Source organism: Pyxicephalus adspersus, chromosome 11, assembly GCF_032062135.1.
Source record: "Pyxicephalus adspersus chromosome 11, UCB_Pads_2.0, whole genome shotgun sequence".
NCBI classification, from domain to species: domain Eukaryota; kingdom Metazoa; phylum Chordata; class Amphibia; order Anura; family Pyxicephalidae; genus Pyxicephalus; species Pyxicephalus adspersus.
The window spans coordinates 30,089,474-30,114,360 of NC_092868.1; the positions used below are offsets into that span (position 1 = coordinate 30,089,474).

Below are 24,887 nucleotides of genomic sequence, written 5' to 3' on the forward strand. Positions count from 1 at the left end.
TCCAGAGACTCTGCATATTTACTGCTGCATGCTTTTGGAATATGCACATTTTTATTAATTCTTTTACTGTATGTTTGGGGATGCTAATTGCCCAACATTTACTTGTTGCTGACAAGGAGAAAGGATCACAGCTCACCTGCTCTGTCTAATCCTCCAACAACCAGCAAGGTGCGTGCACAGCATGGAAATACAGACTAATCCAGCACTGCAGATTATGTGGGTGAGCTTATGTTGTGAGCATCCCCAACCTACAATAATGACACTATATGCCAATGTAAGAAAGCACATAACCTTTAAAGTAGGTTGACAACACAAAGTACTTTAAAATCATTTTATTTTACAAATGATAAATATTTTGTTCAAAGGTTTCTTTCCACCTTTCTTTCATACAAAAAAGGCATCTTCATAGAAAAAATATCTGAACTATATCAAAATACATCAAATAAAATGAAGGCACAGGAAGTATCATTTAACCCATTGTTGCCAGAGGAACCAGAAAAGGCATTGTTTGATGTAGTACTGGCCCTGTTGACAAGGGAAGGGTTAATTCCCAGATATTCACAGTTTTTATTTTTTTTAATACTGGTTGTTTCAGTAAAGTCCTACTAGAGGTCGGTATTTATGTGATAAAATAATTATTGGGGATTAAGAAAATTCAGATTTGTGATAAGGCACGTTAAGAGTGCTGAGAAGGTGCAGTCATTGTGCAATTAAAAAAATCAATAAGCCTGTTTCTTCTCAACAAAAGGTAAGGTGAATGTGCAAGGTGAGTCTACTTCTTACCAGATCCTAAGGTTTCACAGTACAGAAGCAACTTTAGGGAAAATGCACTTGTTGGCTCCTAAGAAGCTGTGGTCCTCTTTCTTTATGGGCACAATGGCGTAGATATGAGCTACAGTACAAAGAGCATTGCTAGGTTTCTTCATCCCACAGGCATAATTGTTTCTGAGGCACATAGAAATGAAAGCTGTAGCCTTTTTGGCAGCTACGGATGCCACATTTGTAAGAAGTGGTCTTGCCAGATGAATCTCGGTTTTTGCAATATTTCAGGCTGCATGGTATCCATTCCAAACTTAGGCGATATGAGCAGATGCAAGGTTTCCAATCCTGAGAGCAGAGTTTGCAGGGGTGCAAAACTGGAAGGGAGTTTGACTGAGGAAGAATCTCAAACATTGAGCCATCAACACCTTACAAAAAACAGAAAAAAAAGGATAAATAAATCATTGGTAAATCATTAAAATGTTTGAGCAGGAAGACAAGCTGGACTGCGCTCTAAAGGTATTCACATGTGATAAAGATAAAGCGTCAAACACTTACCCGACCTTACTGCTCCTGAGCCCTGATTGCCATTTCCAATTATGAAAACCTTTACAGCAAATGTCTTTCATTTGCCAAGACTACAGCAGTTGCATATCTGTTTTCCTTTGTATAGAAATGTTTAAAGTTCTCTGTTTCAATGCATTTCATTTCTAATGAAACTCAACAGCTTGTGTTTCAACAGCTTGCATTTTCAGTCTGTCACTTAGCCAGTAGATGGTATCACATTCATTTCAAATGCTTACCACAGAACAATTCATTCTGTATTGTGTTCACTAAATGCAAGACATTCTGTGATTGGCCAAGAAAAGAGGGGCAGAACATCTCAAACTATTCTGAGAGATGCTACAATAAGCAAGCATTATAGAATGTTCAATACCAAAGTGCTTCAATTTCTTTAAAGATTGTTTCCAATCAATTAGGCTCAACCTTTTATATATGGGTGACATGCTTGATATAAGGCTTTAGGACAAATACCCAGACACCCTGTTTTGCAGGAGACTGTGGCTTTAGAGATGACCAAAGCAGTTTATGAAGCACAACTCATAAACAATAAACAAGCTCATAGCTGCTATTCCAGTCAATAAGTTAAACTGACTGACAAGGCTAAGAGTTGGACACCAGGGAAATGTACACAATTGTTTGTAGTGAGCCTTATAGCACCCTGCAAGAATTATTTGCTGTTTTTCACCTTGCATACCAGTAAAAAAAAGTAGTTAATTTATTGTATCACTAGCTCCCCTGGCAGCTGGCACTCTCATCTTTCCTTCAATGCTCTGGGGCAGCTAACCAGGGATCCATGGAAGCATTTCTACAAATCATGCTATTATACTGTGAACTGAGGATATAGTCATTATATAAAGGTTCCCACAAAGATCTGAAGATTTAAAGGGTTCCCCCAATGTTAGAAATATTGAGAAACACTCTTCTAGGTTATGGGTGTGCCCTCACTTATAATATTGTATATTTTATTACTGAATTGTACATGTAAAACTTTGGGAAGTCATTCCAAATAAATGTTCAAGGCAACTAGGTGTACTAAAGCTTTCAAAAACAGAAACTGAATGCAAAAATGTATTTCCAGTTTCCATTTCTAAATAATTTTCTAAGCGGGTTTACTTGCCCACATCAACATTAGACATTATACATTAGACATTAAGTTCCATTTTATTTCAGTGTGAAAAGTCCAAAGTAAGTAAATACTTAACAAAACACAACAGTATTATTGTACATTTAATTTCTTAAGATCAGGGAGACCAAATGTAGTACAAGTAAAAATAAAAAGCCATGGTGGAATGTCTCTGCTAAACATCTGGAAATAAGAGAATAATAACCAACTAATGACAGTCCTTATATTTGTAATAAATGTCAGAAGGTAAGGGATGAGTGTTGTATTTGTTTTGGCTATGAACTAAAGTATTGATTTTCTTCCTTTGTTTTATTTATTTTTACCCTCAACATTAGACCATTAACTTGTTGTTTTTACCCGCTTAGTGACCAAGGGTAATTGAAGCCAGGATGCCCAGATCAAATTTTGCAGCATCAATATTTACTGGTTACCTTGAAAAAAAAAAAACAACAAACAAACAAAAACTTTAATTTATATAACTTCACTCACTGGTGGTCACCAAGGTTGGCTATCCTGGTGAAAGCATAATCAATAACCAAACTGATTTACAGCTGCCGGACTAATAATTGGCACTATGAAATAACATCCCAGAACATAGATTAGAGTTGCTTTTTTCAGTAATCTCCAACTAGTCAGTGGGTTAAAGCTTGGTGGTCATTTTAGAAAGAAATCTGCACTTGCATAGTGGCCATTGAGCATTGTATTATAGAGTACTAACACCTGAGCAAGTCCAAGCAGGGAAAAAAACAATTGAAAAACTGAAAAACCAAAATGAGAAAACTTTGACTGCACTGGCCTTTGCTGTAATAGGGAGTTGCACTTTAAATAGAGATAACTGACTTAGGAAGTCAATGACATCAAACAGATGTGCAGGAAGTTTCAGCTTTCATGGTTCGTATTTGTTCAGTAGTGGGTCAGTGACTGTATACAGTGAACCCCCAATAGGAATGACACCAAGCTTTACATCTTTTATCTCAAAAACCTAATTAAGCTGAAATTTTGTGAATTCCCTAAGTAAAAAAAGGAAGAGGATCATTTTTTACATGCGCAATTCTAGCTTACCTTTCTTTAGCCATGCTCTCACATCTTCTTGGCGTGTGTAGATTGCTTCCTTGGCTTCAGAACAGATGTTGTGAAGATGGGAGCTTAGCTGGATACCTTTTGTAAAATTTACGGCTACCTCCATCTGCAAACTCTCAGTACCTCTCATCTCCTCTGCTTGACGAACAGTGTGGGGATTTTTCTGCGTGAAACAAACATATTGGTTACATTAGGCCATTTGTGCCACCTGATCAATACATCAACTTGTAATCTAAGTTTTCAATGCTGCAGTTAGATAACCTTTACAGGTCTGGTCTCCTCTCCCTAGTCTGGGCAATGAAAGGAGAAGCAGCCCACTAATGAGCTTCTTGCTCTCACTTTGCTCTATACTAAAAGCATATTCTTTGTTAGTGGATAAGCATAATTGGCTCCTGCCCCTTTCCCCCTACAGTTTAGCTGTACAGTTATGTTATATACAAGTACTTACACTGCTACATTTATCATTGAGTTATTATATATGGAGCTGCATTGATTTGTGTCTTTACCATGTGAATAGAGTTCAGCTTTAAAGGCATGGAGTTTTGTCATGACCTGGACAAAACATAAACAGGAGCTTAAGGAAGCCCTGTCTCCAGATCTTTCATTTCAACACCAGTCTTAAGATTATAAGTGTAAATAAATAACATATTTTAGGCTTGTTCGTTACATGTAAAACCTCCCTTGCATAGACATACCAAAACCATGGAACTGCTGCTGGTTGCTGACATTTTGGAATAGGATGCCAGCAGTACCGATCTTTTTCCCAAATGCCTTGTGCCCCAAAGATCTATTGTACAGATATTGCTGGCTACACTTACAAAAGCCACAACAAATCATTAGCCTTTTCAAATTATACCTTTTAAAACTGACAGCAAAACACATTAAACTGAACGTTTCCCAAAATTAGTATACATCACAAAATGCCAAAAATGAATTAAATATAAACGTGATGACAACTAATTGTTAGAAAACATTTAAAACTTAAAATGATCCAGCTGAGATTCTGGCAAACATCCCAAAACTAGAAAATATGTGAATCTTGGATGAATAAAATGATATAAATAAATAGGCTCCTTTATCTGTGTACATCCAAATCATTATCTATTGACTTTGCTGTTTTGATCTAGAGGCTTGGAATTAACAAATATTCTATACTTATACACTTATACCCAACAATAGTACAGTAAGTGTTTCTCTGCTCGCCAAACCAGGAAATGCCTGTAATTCTTTTTTCAGCTTAAGAATGTTCCAATATTGGAGAAGTCTTGTGTATTCTGCATATTAGACAGAAAAGATTAACTGTTTCATTTCTACAGAACAAAAATAAATGGCTTGAATAGAACCATCCTGGTGCCATGCCACTAGTTGTAAATAAAGGACTGCCATCATGAAAAAGTTATATAGTCTTTATATGCAGACTTTTCCAACATGCTGTTATTTGTGCATTTTTTTTTTTAAATACCTCCAGCCATTGATTTAAATAGGTGTCAGGACAGATGCATGAACGCCTCCACATTACATGTTTGTCACAGACTGGCATTTAAATGGATCTTTTTTTCCCCACCAAACTAAAGAACCTCAAACTGGCCAAAGAATGGCGAGTGCCTGTGTCACATTACCGTTTTCACCTTTGGTTTATTATCTGAGATTAGGACTGGTGCCTACACAGTCTAGTCCAGATCACCCTACGGCTTGTTCACAGTGTATTTTTTCTGTGATTTTATTAGGCACTTGGCAGGTAGTTCTGGTCTTAGTCCAGCATTATGTACATGCCACATGTAAAAGTGTGTATGCAACCAAATGGTTCAGTGCACAATTTGTGGTTGGGGGTAGAACATTGCAAATGTTGCCTTTTTGCCAAGATGTATGGCATCAAGTACAGTAATGGCATGTACACTGATCAGTCTTTAAAACCAGCTACCTGATATTGGTTCCCCTTTGTATTGCAAAAACATTAAGGCACTGACCTCTCACAAGACCACTGAAGGTGTCCGGGGGTACATGTCACAAACACATCAGCAGAAGACCTCTTAAGTAACTTAACTTCTGGCAGCCTATCTTCTTCCAACGGTGCACCCAGATTGTCATTTCTTCCCTAGGTAAGTGACACGCACCTGGCAAACCGCCACCTTCTTCCATTGCTCTATGGTCTAGATCTGAAACTAACGCACTCATTGTAGACACTTTCGGTGGTAGACATGGGGTCAGTATGGGTACTCTGACTGGTCTACAGCAAGTTGCTAAGCACAGTGTGTTCCGACACCTTTCTTACATGAAGAACAGCATTTTCAGATTTTTGTTTGATTATCTGTATTGAATCATTGGTTAGATTTAAAGTTTTGCTGTATTTATTATTTATATTGATAACTGATTACATCATTAGTTATATATAATTTTAACTTTACCGGAGGTTGTGCTCTGACGGAAGTTGAGTATCATATGGCGTTTAGCCTCATACTTTTCCAGAACATCTAATAATATATTGATATCAATTTCATAAAGTGCAGGACCATCCCTGGCTATGAGAACAGCCACAGAGCAGTACTATGCAAATCAGCTCATGTGTACATAATAAAACTGGTTTTAGCAGTCTGTTTGAGGTCAACTTTAACCTTTTTCCTGGTACGTTCTCCATTATAAAAAAAAGAGCACAATGAAGTATTTTTGATACTTTTCCTCTGGTAATAAAAAATGATTTTCAATATACTAGACTACAATATAGCAAATAGAACAAGGCAAATCATTCAGCAGGTTTTATTATACAAATTGAAAAATTAAAGCAAACATTTATGACGATACACAGACAAAATGCCTCTTCAAAAGGTGAACATTCTCTTCTGTTTCCTAAAGCTGCTGGAGCTGTAGAATAAGTGACCTCTGTAGATGGTCCGTCCTCACATTACAAGGGTAGTCCAGTGAATAATGAATACGAGAATTTAATCTTTGCAGTATAGAGGTGACCCACTGAATGGAGAATGCTCTACCCACATTTTCTACATCCCTATTTTTTATAGATCCAACTCAGCTTCAGAAATTATATGTATTGTGTTTGTTTACCTTTCATAATAATAAAAAATATCAACTACAAAGACAATAAAATTATGTTCTTTTAATGTAAATATCCAATGGATGTTATCCTAATTTACAGATGCTAGAAAATATCCCTTCCTTAAACAATACATATCAAAGTGGACATTCATAATGGAGGATTAGAGTGGCCACATGAAAAAAAGGAAGCATTTGACAGAAATGAGAAGAATGGACACATATAAATAAAACTAGAAACAAAAACAGTGGGCACATTTGCTGTGACAGGTTACAAAAAAATAATCATGGAAATTAAAAACACCCTAAATACACCAGAACCTCAGTACATAGGGTGTGTGGCCACCATAGGGTGTGTAGCCTGCACTTGGAGCTGATGATTGGATAGCCCTAAGTCTGCTTTTATATAGATATATATTATATATACTTTTTTTTTTACATATAAAATTATCAATATTGTGAATGGCTTTTATACAGCCAGATGGACAGGGGATCTGAACCCTGATGGTAATTACTTTGGAATTTTTTTAATGAATTCTTTGAACATCAACTTAACTGGACACATCTTGGCAGCCACTATAGGTACCATGCTGTTCCTGCAAAGTTTAATTTTTGGAATGACATACATGTGCTTATAAAAACTCAGGGTACCAAAGTGAAGAAATAAGGGCACCTATATTTAATATTTTTTATTATCTTTTTACCTGTCTGAGCTTGGCCATGGATTCACTGGGTATGATTTCATTGCTTTGTAGTTGGGTGATGAAACAAAGACCCTGAAACTGGCTCTGTCCTCTCTCCAGCTCTCCTAATATCAAGATCCGGAAAATCTTCACTTCCTGGAAGAGGACATAAAAGATACAGAGTTGATGTAATTTTTAAGACAATACCAAGGACATCACAATTTAACATCACATTATTTAAAAAGGGTTTGAAGATAAAAACTTAGTAAATTGACAAATGTCACCTTATGGAAGAGATCAGTAAGAGAGCCTCTTGTAAGTCTGCAAATGAACCCTATAAAAATAAACCACTTCAAACAAGTATACAATTTGCCATAATCACTATTTTTACACTTACAATGCAGCACTGGGTTTCAACTTTTACGGGCAGCCACCAACAATTCTGGGTTATATCCAGAGTTCCAGAGCCTGAACCAGCCAGGAGATAGTTCTTCAAAACGGTTAGGGTTCCCAAAAAGAGTTGCAGCTCATCCCTTGGGGTTTGGGCATAACAGTGCTAGCTCATACCACGCCCCCCGTCCTGCTGTTTCTACCTGTGACCCCAGCACCTTATCCATCCTCAGAGCCTTTGGCCCAGTTCCTCCTGTTTTACTTATGTGTTCCAGTGATCCCTCATGTTCTCAAATATTTTTCTGCTGCCTCTTGGATTACCCAATTCCTTCCTGTTTCAGATTACGTCTGCTCATTTCAAATTCTGCCCTTTAGGCTTGTTCCCAAACTTGAAATGGTCTGTTTTTCTGGTACCTCACTTCATTGCTGCCCGATGAGGTGCATCTGAGGGCCACAACCTGGGAGCTGTCAGTAGTGAATCCCATCACTACTTTTGGGGTGCCCTGGTGGTCCTTTAGACTCTGTGCCTCGGCCACACTTTGAGCTAGAGTACAAAGAATGCCCAGCCAGGACAAGTCTATGTTTAGCAGATTCTGACCCTAGTGTGAGACAACTCTTCTGACACATACCTACATTTGATTCCTCTTTATATCATCTATCAATGAAACTGTTAAATCTCCTGCTCCAGCTTTTACAGCCCAACACTAAAATATTACAAGGGCAGAACTCTATTCCAAAGGTCTTGTAATGGTTCTACATAGGCAAACAACTGCATTGTTGGATGTTATTTTTATTCAATGCAAAATATATGTACCGCATATACTCAAAATAAAGTTGTGTGTTTTTGCCCTGTTTTGTAATCCCAAAGCTGGAGTTGATATATACACAGGCCGCTCTTCCCCCCCAAGAGGCATGTTCTGCTACTGGTAGGCTGTGCTGTATTTGTGGTGGCGAGAAGACAATGAGCAATGCTAATGTTATGGAGCCCAGTGCACATTTTTATTCTTTAAGCACGTTGAAACACACAGGAATCTTGGGCAGCCCGGAATAGGCAAGTAAGAGCCTCCTGTAATCTGAATATGTAACTTTCTTCCATGCAGTTTCATCTTAAAAACTTCATGTATGCTGCAAATTTACATAATATTAACAACATAAAATAAACCATATTTAATGGGTGGATGAGACAGATATGGCTGTACTTGTCCTTTTGATCATGCTCTGTATAATGAAAATGAGGAAGTTAGGACCATGAAACATGTAACCACATCAGGGCCAGAATAAGTTTCAGCAGTGCAAAAGTTCAACTATTAGTAAGTTTTTCATTCTATGATGTTCCCTGGCATTTCAGACAAACTAATAAAAGATACTGATGTCAGTATTTTCATGGACACTATTAAGCTAGTACACTTATATCCATTTTGAGCACAGGAATGTTGCAATGACATGAATTATTAATGTAAGGCACTTTCTGAATTTTAAACTATTAAAACAATGTTAGAGTTTGCATCTACGTTAAGTTCCTTTAAAAAACACAGGGAAATATAGGAATATAATACATAATTATGTAAGAATATTACAACAGGACCTTTGGTCTGCAGAGAGGCATAAATGGGGCCAGCTGGGGCTTGTAGTTCTGCAGAGACTAGAACAGAACCAATGCCAGTAAGAATATGCTGTGCTTGGTAAATAGTACATTTCATCCATCTGATGAACAGAAATACAGTATATAAAACTGTTTATTCAGTCCTAATTAGACGATCAGTGACTTAATTGTAAATAAACTATTCACCGTCACTAATGGCACTCGGATGGCATAGAGGGGCAGCAGTTATGGCTTAGGATGAGGAGGGGACACTGCTCAGGAACTGTTTTATAGGTTTGGGAACAAACATTCTGACAACAGATCAGTGCAAATTGGCATTTCCTAGACCTGGAGTTCATTTTACATGATTCATCTTCGGTTATTATTTAGTACACATCTAAAGTCACAGATACCCTCCAAGCTAAGGTCCTTTTATACAAACATTATGCAAATCCCTAAAAAAATTGGAGCCACAATAAAATGATGCAATACAGCCTGTTAATACGAAGAACTTCACAAATCACTTACATAAAAAAGGAACAAACAAAATAGAAAAGAATTAAATAATCTCTAAGCTCTGCAAGGACTGAATACAAGGCCAGACACAAAACGAGAGAAGGTACTGCAACAACAAGTTAATAGAAAGGGAAATGGAAAGTTTACTGTCCTGGAAAAATTAAGTAGAAAAACAGATATACAGAGTATGGGTCAGGGGGAAATACAGGGAAGAGAAAAACAAAGTAGACAAAGAGTAAAGAGATGAAATTGGAAAACAGAAGCCACATCAGCTTTTCCGGCAAAGTTCAAAGTGAGTCACCAGAATAAACTTCTAGGAAAGATTCCTGCCACATCATAGTCTTAAACAATGAAACCCAACATTTAATCCACCCACCTTTTCTGTTCAGAAATAGCCTTTAAAGGAGAAAAAAACCCTGCCTCAAGTAGGTGTATTTAAACCCCAGCAGAAAAGTATACCAGCACCATACCAGCCCTCAAATGTGGTCACTACATTCATTTTCTCTTTTCACCATTTTAATTACAATTGCAAATAACACAATTCTGTTCTAGAGGGACAAAGTTGACTTATTGTATCTATGAAGTGTGGTCACCCTAAAACAGGACTACAGAACACCTGCTCTCTTCTCGGTAACAAAGACCAATGCTAATACCAGCACAAAATCATCTGCTCACAAGATTTTCTTGACTGCATCAACAGTTTTTTTGTCAGAGGGAAAAGTACAGTTTCAGACCAACATTGTTAAACTTTACTTACACATTCAAAAAAGGGTTACTATTATCTCCTGCTTAGGCTATTTTTGGAGATGCAACAATACAGGGCACCTGGATTGCTGGAGGTTGTAGTAGGCTCTTGTCCTGTATCTCCTTAGTAGCCAAGAAATCCATTTTACATAAAACTGGATACAGGATGAGCCACTTACTCTGGGCCTCCTTTTAGAAAAATTGCGCTTTATCTTTCAGATGGACTGGATAGAAGCTAAATTGGATAAGGAGTCAGGAGTAGAGGGTTTCTTTGTGGTTTGGGAATCCTATATTGCCATCTTACCAGTGGACCTTCGGAAACAAGTGGTTTCATCATTTGATCAAATCGCGTTGTACATATACGGCTTATTGGCCAACAACCCTCCTGTCTCTTGTTAAACACTTTTTGATACATGGAATTTTTTTATTTTATTGTAATAATGCATTTTTACTGTTTAGAATACTTTTTTGTATGCTACAGTTGTATTGGATTGTTATATTTAAGAACATTTGTATCTGTATGCTGTACTATTTAGATCAGGGGTGTCAAACGCAAATACACAGAGGGCCGAAATTAAAAAGTTAGACCAAGTCAGGGGCCAAGTCAAACTTGAAATTTATTTATAAAAAATGGAGGAAGTTTCTACTACATCTATAACTAACAAAAACAAACCCCTCTACACACACTTTAGGATTGAAAAGACTAATTTCTATCTTATCTATGCAGGCTGTGTGTTGATCATCCTATCACATCACAAGTTTGTCTGACACTAAATATTACACTATGCAGTTTATAATGGATTGAAACAAAGACAATGCCTCTGGTAGTCAGGCACCATGTGATCATTGCCTAGGCTTTGTGTCACATGATGGGTTTACAGGAATAATGTTTATGTATTGCATGTATTGAAAATGATGATGTGAGGTGGCAACGCCACCAGATGTAGTTCATTTTCAGAATTCTTTGGGGTATTGTACTTTTACCTGAAAATGTGCATAAAAGCTTTCTGTGTTAAGAGGAAGCATGGACTGCAAATACAAATTACGCATCATGTTATCGCTACAGAGTTAGAAACCAAATTATTGACGTCTAATACATTCTTTAACATGTAAATGTCATTTCAAATGTATTTTTCTTTCAAGCACTTTCTGTTCCTGTCTTCAAATGGTCCACCTGCATTGGTACCCTGGTATAAGTGGGCATTCAAAGAACATTGTGCAGGCATGATCCACTAACGTCACCCACAGGAAACCCATAGTGAACACCAAGTCAGTAATATAGAATACCCTGGTTAGAACTTTAAATGGAGTGAAGCACTTACTGCCACACAGCTGGGTAATCGATTAGAGAAACCTATGCTGGTCTTTTTATAAACTTTGTAGAGTACATACATAAATATAGTGTTGCGGTACAAACTCACTAAAATGGCGGTAATAAAATCAGTCATAGACGCATCCTAATGGGCAGTGTTCACAAAGGGCAAAGAAGTTTCATATTGATCTTCCTCAAACATTTCATATTAAATTTGTAGTATATGTGAACAGAAAAATGCAGGTCAAGCTATACATTGCTATCAGAATGTTGCTGGACCAGTGGCACCTGCGTATACTTTGTTTCCCTTTATTCTACTGCCTTGGGTATACAGCTTCAGGGTTACAGAAAGGTAGTTCCACAATTTTAGCTAAGATAAAACAGGTATTTTTGCTACAATGCTTTGCGTATCATTAGTGTTTAGTAATATATACACATACATGTGTCCACATAGAAAGCACCATTTTCACGCTCCAAAATGCCACACAACTGACACCCCTATACCGAGCAGCATACATTTTCTCCCTATGTTGGGGAGATTTTTCAAGACTTTTATATTTTCAGGATAATCAGACTGTAAAATACTTTTGAGGCCAGTCTATTGTGAAGATTTTGGTGCTTTTCCTAAAGCTCTATAAACCTTTACAACATACAGCGACAAGCGTCTTACTATGTGCATAGTGATGATATAACATGCAGTTTATGGCTAGGTGTCTCCCTGCATTGGAGAAAGTAATAAAATGTTGAAGTTTTTATGTCTGGGGAGTCTTCAGATTTGTGCAAATGTAATGTCTACATAACTTTGAATGGGAGTTGAAGTTTGCATACTTTGCTGCATGGTACTGGAACAAAAACGTTTCATGACCGCTTGGGGTCTGTGCACAGTAGGGACTGGACTTTACTTGCCAAGAATCGCTTTGGGGATAATCTCTATTGTAAACTTGTGCAGTAGTGTGGGTCCAGAGCTAAGCAAGACCCCCACCTTCTTCCCTAAATCAAAAGAGATTAAAAGAAATCCCGAAATTCTATTTAATATAGTTGGATAGTTTCTTTCATTCCAGTGTGGCCCCTCAACCTCACCACAGAGCTACTTTGATTGGTGCCATTCCGACACAGGAGAAGATAACTGTATGGCCTCGCAGGACTCTTTCCGAGAATTTTGTAGCTTCATCATTGGTAAGCTCTAATTTGCTTAACTAGCAAAACTTATTTGCATCCATATAATAGTTTATAGTTTCCTTATTAGGTCCATAATAAGCTTTCCTTTGAAACATTTCTGAAAACCTGGTTGCCAGGACACTGGGGTGCAGTATGATCAGTATGATGCAGAGAGGATCCTGAGGCAGATGGAGAGCAAACACAACGAAAAGTAACTTAGTGCTGAGGTAGGGTTCATTACAGGGATAGAATAAGGATTATGGGAGCTACAACTTTTAGAGCAACTTCAGAGTAGACAGTGATTTGCACGATCCAGTCTCATTCTGCTTAAGGTGAAAATGTAGGGATCTAGGTTAAAATCTTAACCAGATCACTGTCTGCATAAAGTTTGTATGTCCTCTTTGAGTTTGTGTGGTTTCCTCAAGGCATCCTGGTTTTCATCCACTCCAAAATTCTGGTGAGGTATTTGGTTTTAGAGTATGTTTGAAGCATTAGATTGTAAACTCTTCTGAGGGACAGTTGATGACATAACCATGCAAAGGATGTTGTTGCTATATAATGATGGGGTAAATTCACTAACTTTAGGTTAACTGGCTTAATAGAAGGGTTACAGAACACAGCCTTTTCCAGGATGTACCCTGTTCTGCTTCTGTGCAAACAACTCTCACTAAGTCTTCATATAAAGCCATTTACTGCTCTGAACTTCCATTGACATAAGAATAAATGCAATGCATTCTGCAACACTCCTGAATATTACACACTATGATGGCCCTAATAGATCGGACCAGGATCAAAACATTTGCTAGCAAATAGCACATGCCTGAAGAAATGAATTCCAGGTTTGCTGGATCACCCAGCTTCATTGATGAAATTGCATCCTCTCCAGCCTTGGAGAACTTTCATTAATCAGGGCCAGTGGGTGGACATGATAGGACAGGAAGTTTGTTTTTTGCCGGATTATCATGTGGAAAAGAGAAAAAGCCTGAAAAAAAAGCACTGGTAAAGGTCAATGTGGTAAATATATGAATTCAGGTTCAGATTCACTTTACAGTATGCATCAAACTTCTTAGTCTTTCATATATGTAGTCATACAATAGACAAAAATATATCCCTTTCAAATGTTCTAAAAAATTAGGTTTTCATCTGAAAACGAGGAAATAAATAACATTCAAGCTAGAGTACTAAAGACAACTCAAGCTAAAAAATAATTTTTATAATAGCTGGATGAGTTCCAATGCAAATACAAGTAGGACTGGGTTATGACATTTGCCAAATACTTTCATTATATGTGACTATTCAGCAAAAGTGGGGCTACACGTTATCTTGTTTTCTTTTAAATGGGAGTGCAGCGATATATAATTTGCCAGCAGATATACAAATAGAGACACGCAAGTAGGATTGTATTGGGATGTTTGCTTAGGTGGGGAAGTTTAGTCAGTTTTCTTAGGAATATAAAAACTTTATGTTTACTTCTTTTTTTGTAACTATAAAAGCCTATAGCAATGTGCTTTAGCAGTGTGGCTCAAAGTCGACACACCCAATTTACCACACCTTAATCCTATTCAGGATCAATAGAATTACCAGGAAAGAGAACAGACCTAATCAAATTACACACAAACATTAAAGGCCAGACAATGCATGTATAAACCCATGTGTTCTTACAAGACCTCCATCGTCCACATTCTGATGCTCTTGGCAATCCTCCTCCATTTATGATTTGCCACTAGCATGTCATGGGATTTTCAGTTTGTGATCTGCCACTAGAATGTTACTTTTTTCTTTTCTCAAGTATTTTCTCAAGAGTATTATCAGCTCCTTCATGGCACAACCCTTTCTGATGACAACTCATGATCACCACTAAACTGGTGACAGTACAAAGTCTTTCCTTTAGAGCAGGCTCTGCCAGTAACTGACTAGGTCCCCATGAATTAATCCCCGACAATCACAACATTGATATATCATCATTTTTTTGTGCTGGTTCACATCTAAGAGCTCAGGTTAGTGTGAAATTGAAACCATATGGACCCATTCACATCTACGCTACCATACAATGTCCAACAGTGTCATGACGGCCTTCCTCCTACCTGATTCAATAATATGGTAAAATAGGTGTAATATGTCATTTCATAAATGTGCTTTATTTTTTAATATAAAACAGAAGTATGAGCATGCTTAGGTTCCACCACTACTTAATAAATGGGCCCCCGGGTCTCCCTTGCTCATTTGGAACACATACTCTGTAAGTTCATTAAAAGAGTACCCACCCAGTCTGTGCACAATGAAGAAGGCAATCAATGGCCAGATCTGCTTTACGTTCCCCCAAGCTTTCTCTTCTTTTAATGAACTTACAGAGTATTTGTTCCACTGCAGGCTTTATTTCAACTTAAGCTGGTTTGTGGCAATTCAATAAAAAGGAATATAACATATTGACAATTGTTTTCATGCGTGGGTAATGTATGGGAAATAAGACCGAACATAGAGAAGGAAAGCATGGGAAGACACATTTGGTGGGGGTTTTCATGGTGAATCACATGGGACAGACAACATTCCTTTATGGTGAATGGTCAGAGAATGGAAGTCAAAGTGCAAATCTGAATGGAAACAAATTGCATCTGGCCATACAAACTGAACTCTGATACCCAGACACAAAGCAAAAAAACGGGCCCTATAGTACCAACAACATGAACCACTGCAGATTATAGGTTTTGTTTGAAGAGATTAGTCTAATGGGGATTGTTGATTTTATTAATAATGTATTCTTTCTGACTGGGTTGAAAGTTTATCAGGCCATACATTCCAGACAGTAATTCTAAAGAAACAATGTAAAGATGCTGCCATGGAAGCAATGTTTATTCAGGCTACCATAAATGGTATCCAAACAAACAAAACACACTGGAAAATGTGGTAAATGTTCCTCACAAGGCTTATATACCAATAACAGTGGCTATTGTTGGTAAAAGTCAGAGATATTTTAGTGATGGAAGGAGATCTAGGGAAGTTTTCTATTTTTTTTTGGTTTGCTTTATAACATTTATAATCTTTTATTGTTGCTGGCAATGCCACTTTATATTGGGTATGCAGTATTTGTAGGTTCACCTTAAGTTAGGCCTGAAAAAAAAAAGAAACCAATCCTGACAGGTCGCCATGGCAACTTAGAAAACATGCCCTGGTGACTGGGACTTTAACCTAAGACCAGCTGAACAGAGACAGTAAGCATGGGGAAGGCGTATGACTGTGCAAAGTTCAACATCACTTAGCTGTAGACAGTTACTAGGCCATGCTGAAGCACACACCGTAACGTGAGCTAGGGCAGCTGTTGCCAACTGGTTGTCCACGGCTCTGGACAGTGCACCCCCCAGCGAGGTCAGGAGAAGGACGGCGGGGGCACGCCGGCCAGAGCCGTGGACCATGTCTCCCGTGTGGATCGCAGGCTCATGGCGGTGGGCAGGTTGGATCTCTGAATCAGGCTCATCACAGGGGAGAGTGGGAGGGTTCTGGCATCATGACATCACTTTGGGGGAAGTTTCTTTCTCTGTAAATTTAGTGGTCCGTGTGCTCCAAAAGGTTAGCAACCACTAAGCTACGGGACACCATATACATGACAATCCCTACCACTGCCCAATGGATTGACAATCCCTACCACTGCCCAATGGATTGACAATCCCTACCACTGCCCAATGGATTGACAATCCCTTGACAATCCCTACCACTGCCCAATGGATTGACAATCCCTACCACTGCCCAATGGATTGACAATCCCTACCACTGCCCAATGGATTGACAATCCCTATCACTGCCCAATGGATTGACAATCCCTACCACTACCTAATGGATTGGTGCTTTACCTGCTGCCCAATTTCATCCCCAACCAAGAAAAAGAAAGAGCCCCATACTGGTGGAACCAAGATGATGGAGCTAGAAATGAACACAAAAACATTTTGCAGTTCTTTATGGCCTCAGTGATTGGGTGAGGCTGACCACTTCTGTACCCCAACTGAATAGCATCAACGTTGAATATTTCATCCCAACGGTTGTCAACCCCCCTGTGGTAACATCCCTCAGAATCCAAGCCATCACCACTTTGTTTCCTGATCCCCATACAAATGACTGGGCCTGTGTGAATTGGAAGATCGGACCGGCTGCTCAGGCTGCTGTGACAGTGCTCAAGTGTGAGGACTTGGACACTGTGCTGCAGGACAGGAAATAAAGCTTATCTCATCCCTCATGCTAAATAGTGCTTGAATTTTATGAGCCAACATCAACATGGTGGAAGTTTTCTGTCACCAATGAAAAGCAGCAGCTGAAAATGCTATTTTTGCAGTCATAGAGCAGGCACTGCGGTTGCTTTGCGGTGGTTATGCAGGATCTTATAGTTGGTTTCTTCTATAGATTTGAATAAGAACACTTTCCACACCCTGATGTTCCTAGCTGCCCAGCAGTTAAAATGTGGCTCTGGTAAGCAGTATCTGCACTGTGACTTAACCGGCTGTCTGCACAAGGCTCCAAAGCTAGAATAAAAGACTTCCCATAAGTGTTCATAGGACTCACTGCATATTCCTGCCTGCGGACCACAGAGGACTCCCCCACTAGTCATACGACTCGAGACACATTAGCACTGCATTAAAATGAACACTGCAGCAGTGGCAGTAAATTCAGAGATTAGTTCAGTTCAATGCCCCCCCCCCCCAACCTCACACAGTTCAGAGACATCATATAACCCACACAAGAGAAGCCATCACAACAGAAGTCAGCATCCATGGATAACAGAACAAAACATCAAAGGAAAAAATAGAAGATGGCATACAAATATAAATCAAGAGATAGGCTCTTATTATTATTATTATGTAATAATGTCTGGCAACTGTACGCTGCCATCCTGAACTTATGTAACACTCACATACAGGTAGAAGTACAGGTAATAGAATGTAATCACAAGTACTTGACACTTTGGACTAAAACTTTTTCATCCCTGCATACAAGTTATCAGAGGTTTTAAAATATAATAATGTTCCTCAAAATCACAGCCCAAAATGTTAACCAAAAATTCTGAGAAGGGGTTTGTACAAAATCAAGGTTTGTTCACCTAAACAAACATAGGGACACAACAAAACAATTTGGCCAGGTTCCACAGCCGGCTCGTAGAACACTGGAATATGATCATAGGGCAAGAACACAGTAGAGGTAGTGAGCAAAGGGAACATCACAGCGCAAGTCCAGCCCAGTGCTATTGTACGTGATGGAACAAAACACCATTTATAAACAGCAGGCATTATTGGAGCATGAAATAATCCACAAAAGAATATTTTTCCTTGTACAGTAATCGAGCAGTAAACCAAAGGAAACCTTTAACTGCTTCACAAGTTTAGGCCCATCTATGGCTTGTAAGGTGAGACAAAAAACCCTGCAAGGTTTCTACAGAAGAACACTGAGGATCTGAAAGCCTTGTTCACACGGGCCGTAGATTGTAGAAGAGCAGAGTGTGCAAAATATTTTGGAAAATCATTTGTAAAGCTTTCAGCAAGTTTTAAACAGCTTCATTGAAGCCTTAAAGAATACTTCAGTTCTAATATGGAGATGTAAGACACAGATCTAAGAAGGATTGCTGGCTTTTAAGAAGCATTAAGTACCGCTAAAGCCCACTAGCAGATTTTTAAAGAGGCACTCAGGACTGGAATTCAGCTTATGTTTAGCCTCCCTACACTGGAACTGAAGGGTGCATTAAAGCCTTAGCAACTCCACTGCAAGCTTGCAGAAAAGGTAAATGTTCTGCAAAAGTTTGCTGTATACACTAATCTTAGGCCTCTTTCATACCATTGTTAAAAAAAAATCACAACAGCATAAATTAATATGTAAACAGTCTGAAGCTTGTTACACACGCTCTGACCACAGAGAGCAAAGGTTATCCTACACAGAATGCTGCCAAGGGAAAGGCTTTGCTAATCAGTCGGTGGTTACTTTTATTTAAAAAAAAGAACAATCAGAAAGTTTGTGAAAACTTTTTCGAAGCATCTGGAATATATTTATTTAAAAAAGTTCAATTGGGGTTTTAAAGTGGAAGTAAAATCCTGCATGTCTGAAAGGATCAGACAAGTGTTTATTGCAGAAGGGCACAGGTGATGTCCCGAAGAAAGGAAGATAGCGTTGCCCTGATATGAAATGCAGACAGGTTGCGTGAGTTTTGTTACGCTTTAAACAAAAAAAAAAATCAATATCAATTTTTCTAGCAATGTCTTTACCTGTAGGTACCAAAGATTCCAATCCACTAACACGATTACATTACTCATTCATGGCCTAATTTTCGCTACTGATGTGTGAGCCAAGATGTACTGCAAGCACGATTATATATCTTGACAATGTGTTCACTGTATATTAGAAAGGACATTCGAGTAGAAAGTGCCAAGCCCAGTATCTTAAGCATCATCAGGAGTGTCACTTTTTTATCAATAATTTATTACTTGGACAGGCGAGGATGAGTCTCCAATTGTGTCCGTGTATCCCTTGGAAGCCTTACCTGGACTAATCGAGGCTTGAGAACAGTTTATGGAGGGACCAATAAAAGTTCATCCACATAAACTGTGTTTCTTTATAGTTCATGCGCATACATATGTTTTTGTTCTTGATTTGAGATATCCCTAAATAGCAACATACAATGCCAATGTGCAGCTTTTAAAGTGAGCAAGATACTTCCATAAATGAGAAGAGGCATAGACCCAAGAGAGAGATGTAATTTGTTACTTTGCAATGCATTAGTAAAACCTCGCCTTGGAAATGGACCACAAGTCTTTTTTTTTCTTTTCATTCTTTGGATCAGCTGCAGATTTAGGGATTTTAAGGAAGAAGACTACTTTAACTTGTCAGGTATGGAATGCTGAATTTTCCTATCCGGGACAGCCCCGACATGGTAATAAGGACCTGCAGGATCACTTACCAAATCTAATTTATATTAAGAAGGCCCCCTCATCCTGTTAATACCAAAAACTGTGTTCTTTAAATATGGAACATCCTTGCACACTTGTTCATTGAACTAAGAAAGGCAACACCCTACTAATGGAGTCATCACTATGCCATCTCCTTCTGTCAGGAAGTTCACAGTATTAGGATGCCTACAAAAAAAATATGATTTTCTCCTAAACTGGGTATGGTTAGCTTGTTGAAGACTGTATGGCAGTACACACTTCTGACCAATACACACATCCTTGGGCTGATCTTTCCCAAATGGTGTTCATTAGATTTTGGTAGCAGAAGTGTTAATTATTAAGCTTCAAATTGTCCACTCCTAAAATTAGAGTTCTTTCACAAAATAAATGGGGAACAAATAAATACCTTCTGCCAGGCTGACTACAAACCCAAACAGAATATTTACCTATGAATCACTTTACAAATAGAAAAGGCGGCTTTTTTCAGCACGCAAAAGGTAATATTCCATGGCAATGAATCAGAAATATACTTATAACTTTACTTGAACTTTGTCATGTAAAATGTGATTGGTTTATGTGGTTTGCTGAACTCTGCAAATATCTGCCCTTTGCACGAACTTAGTAAAAAAAGTCTGTCTTTATGGCTGTTGTGGTGCATACTATCATTAAGCCATATAACATGGAGGAGCCATAAACAGTTTCTACAGATGGACAAAACAAAAAAAAAAGAAGACAGAAAGGAAACTTGGATGCAATATATAGGTTTTCATAAAACATACAAATCATTTCTGTGGAGAAAGACAATACTGGAAACACCCCAACCAATTATTTACCCAACACATCCACATATACATATGAAACCACATTGTATATGCACCATGCTCCCTATCTAATATCAGGAGAAATATTGTTGCTAACACACCAGAGTACATGAAAAGATGATGTGTAATGTTTATAGTTCAATCAAACTCTGAACTAAAATAAAAGATCCTTCATAATGGGATACAGCTATAGTACAACTTGTGTGCCCAGCAAGAGTAAGAGCTCAACATTACCAGAGAGAAGCAACAAACAATCCCATCTAGCTTATAAAGTCCAAAAGATTATTTGTGCAGCTACAAGATTTCATTAGACATAAGGAAAGATCAGCAATAGGTTAACAGGCAGCATGATCCATCCCGTAACTATTCATATATATGAAAGCTCATCCGTCCGTCTCATTTCAATGGAAAGTTCTAACAACTCCAATAAACTGAAAAACAAAAGATCCAATTATCTAAGGTATAAAATTCCCCCAACTGTTACTTTATGTATTGATTTCCTCTTGGAAATTCTAACGTGTAAACTAGGAACACAGGAATCATGAAGGTGATTTTTATAAAATAGCATCTTGCAAATCATTTTCTAAGTTCATTTTCATAATTGCAGCAGATCTTTTATTGTAGAACATGACCATTGACTTGCATGCTTGTCCAACCTGTATGTGCTGAACTCATGTGAAATGATAATCAGCAGTTGTGAATACTGACACACGTCACGTTGCTGTGCTCACCTGTTTGAAGTCTGCCAAGTAAGTAATAAATGTTCCATCTGCTTTCCGGAACTCCAGATAAATGCAGTCCCTATCGCTATCCGCCTGCAGGCTCTCTTCTGTTATTTGGCCGTCTTCAAGTCGAACGCGAACTTTCAACTCAGCAAGGCTTGTCTGGCAGCACCACAGCATAGGAAGTAGCAGCCACAACTTTCTGGGCAGCACCAGAGGAAACATCACCGGGCAGAGGGTGCCAGGGCAGGTGGTGGAATGTAAATGGGATAAATCTGTAAGAAGTTGTATGAAATTAAAAAGGAGTTGACCGATGGTAAAGAACATTCATAGACAGTGGGAGAGGAGATCGGAGATCACAGAGATCATGTGTACAGTGACTTGATGACTGCAAAGTAATGCTGACAGTAAACACAAGAAAGAGAAAGAACGCTATAGAATGCAGGCACAACAGAGTTTGGAGTCTGAACATGTAAGATCCCAGGAGATGAAAGACAAACTGACGCAAAAGGGTCACTTCACTAAGCTCCACCAATTTAAATGTAATTACTGTGTCAAATGATCATTTTCTTATTACAACTTTCATTTCTCATATGAATATAACACAGGTGAGAAATCATCATCAATTGCCGAAAATAGTCATTTAAATGATGTAAGCAGTGTTCTCCCCAGGCTCTTTTAGCTGGGTGCACCACCCGGCACTTTTCACTCACCACCTGGCTGCTTTGGGGTGGTTACTGAAGAGTTGGGTCACAATACAGGGGCTGCCACCCACCTAACATTTCTTCCCACCCAAATTATAGGTTGAACACTAACTGTAAGGTTTTATTATATATTAATTTCAAGGTAACACACCTTCATTTCTGCTCTCCCTAAAGAATGGGCAAGTGTCACTTCGCCCACTTAGGATCAAGGGGCAGATATGTGAACAGTCATTTTTCTTCCCCCTGCCACCATCCCACAGATGGTCACCACCTGTGTAAGACTGGCACAACAGTACTGGAAGAAGTCAGACCAAATGTATCTGCAAGTGATTATGGCAAACTACTCCATTCCTCCCCAAAAACCTAAAGCTGAGCTCCAGGCAAACAAATGAAGACCAATCAGCCATCAAATCTACACAGATGTGCCCTACAAGACCTGTTTGGCAGGAGAGAGAAGAGACCTGATTTTTCTGTACCACCTAAAGATTGTATCCCTCCCTTATCCTGTGATTGGACAGCAAAATGAGAAGCAGCAGACTGATTATATTACTGGTACTTTGTATTCTCCTTCCATCAGCATGCTGAAACATCACAGATCCGCTAATACAGGGAAGAAATTATTACCCATTACCTTACACAGCCCAGGTTTAATTGTCAATGCAATGCCAACCATATCCTGCAGAATGTTATGCCAGCATTTCTGTAAATGCAAAAAACCTACAGAATATGAGCCGTACATTCTGCCAGCCCACACCAGAAACGCTTCCAGGGGTTGAGAACATTTTAATACATAAAATAAACAATGAAAGAACCCAATACACTGCTGAACCCATGTATGTAAAACAAAAAAACATCTGAAAAGTAAAAGAGCAAATAAAAAGAAACCAAATCACAAAACATAAATCCTAAAAAAGGAAGGAGAGGAGAGATTTCATTAGAGAGGAAACAGCAGGAGGAAAAGGAGATGTGATGGATTCCTGCTGCAAGGAGTGAAAGGGAAAGAGGAGGAATAGAGAAGTCAGGAGAGACACAGAGAGAAGTTACAGCAAGGAGGAGAATAAGACAGAAAGAAGAGAGGAGAGGAAGGCAGACAGAGGAAAATAGAGAGGGAAAGAAGATGAGACATTGGAGGGGAAGACAGATAGACAGTAATGGAGAACAGGACAGACAGAGGAAATGGACAGCTAGGCAGAGGAGGAGAGACGGACTGATAGTGGTAGGGAACAGGACAGAGACAGGAGAAGAAACCCAGGGATGGAAAGACAGACAGACAGATGAGGATAGATAGGCCAAGTTTGAGAATGGACAGACAGAGAGGAGGTCAGACACTGGGGACGGGGGACACATGGACAGACACACGGACAGACATGGGGACGCAGGACAGACAGACAGACATGGGGACGCGGGACAGACATGGGGACGGGGGACAGACATGGGGACGGGGGACAGACATGGGGACGGGGGACACACGGACAGACATGGGGAACGGGAGACAGACATGGGGACGAGGGATGGGGGACAGACATGGGGATGGGGGACAGACATGGGGACGGGGGATGCGGGACATATGGACAGACATGGGGACGGGGGACAGACATGGGGACAGATGGATAGACATGGGGAACGGGGGACAGACGGACAGACATGGGGACGGGGACAGACATGGGGACGGGGGACACACGGACAGACATGGGGAACGGGAGACAGGCATGGCGACGACAGACAGACATGGGGTTGGGGGACAGACATGGGGACGGGGGATGCGGGACATATGGACAGACATGGGGACGGGGGACAGACATGGGGAAGGGGGACAGACATGGGGACAGATGGACAGACATGGGGAAAGATGGACAGACATGGGGAAAGATGACAGACATGGGGACAGATGACAGACATGGGGACAGATGACAGACATGGGGAACGGGGGACAGACGGACAGACATGGGGGACAGACGGACAGACATGGGGAACGGGGGACAGACATGGGGACGATGGACAGACATGGGGGACAGACATGGGAATGGGGGACAGACATGGGGAAGAGGGATGGGGGACAGACATGGGGACAATGGACAGACATGGGAATGGGGGACAGACATGGGGATGATGGACAGACATTATTATTATTATTATTATTATTATTAAACAGGATTTATATAGCGCCAACATATTAAGCAGCGCTGTACATTAAATAGGGATTGCAAATGACAGACTAATACAGACAGTGATACAGGAGGAGAGGACCCTGCCCCAAAGAGCTTACAATCTAGTAGGATTGTATGAAGATGGGGCCAGACATGGGGACAGGGACAGACGGACAGACATTGAGACGAGGGATGGGGACAGAAGGACAGACATGGGGACAGAAGGACAGACATGGGGATGGGGGACAGACGGACAGACATTGGGACGAGGGATGGGGAACAGAAGGACAGACATTGGGGACAGAAGGACAGACATTGGGGACAGAAGGACAGACATGGGGATGGGGGACAGACGGACAGACACACGGACGGACGGATGGAGAACAGACAGGACCGGACAATGACTAGCACAGCCCGGAGCCCCGCACTCACCCTGTATGATGCTCGGACTCTCCCCGTCCTCAGTCCGGTGTCTGCGCTGTGTTCCGGCCCGCAGCTCCCGGCACCCCGTGCTCCTCTCCCGGCACCCCGTGCTCCTCTCCCGGCACCCCGTGCTCTTCTCCCGGGCCGGACTCTTGGATGTTCTCCCCCAGGCGGTGGCTTGCAGAGCCGTCACTTCC

The 24,887-nt window shown here is 39.8% G+C and overlaps 1 protein-coding gene across 1 annotated transcript; it reads right to left on the reverse strand.

The window, feature by feature from the left end:
- Window positions 1-317: 317 nt before the first annotated feature.
- OAF (out at first homolog) lies at window positions 318-24,830 on the reverse strand. Its single transcript, XM_072425526.1, has 5 exons — window positions 24,700-24,830; window positions 21,426-21,691; window positions 7,276-7,410; window positions 3,509-3,689; window positions 318-1,187 (listed from the first exon to the last, which is right to left on the reverse strand). The coding sequence occupies exons 2-5, from the start codon at window positions 21,639-21,641 to the stop codon at window positions 913-915; spliced, it is 807 nt and encodes a 268-aa protein (XP_072281627.1). The 5' UTR covers window positions 21,642-21,691; window positions 24,700-24,830; the 3' UTR covers window positions 318-912.
- Window positions 24,831-24,887: the final 57 nt, after the last annotated feature.

Excerpts from the sequence above, each read along its gene's own strand:
- OAF (XM_072425526.1), bottom strand. The coding sequence starts at position 21,641 with ATGTTTCCTCTGGTGCTGCCCAGAAAGTTGTGGCTGCTACTTCCTATG. Across the intron at positions 3,690-7,275 it reads CCATGGCCAAGCTCAGACAG|AAAAATCCCCACACTGTTCG; the intron begins GTAAAAAGATAA and ends TGTTTCACGCAG. Across the intron at positions 1,188-3,508 it reads GAGAGCATGGCTAAAGAAAG|GTGTTGATGGCTCAATGTTT; the intron begins GTAAGCTAGAAT and ends GTTTTTTGTAAG.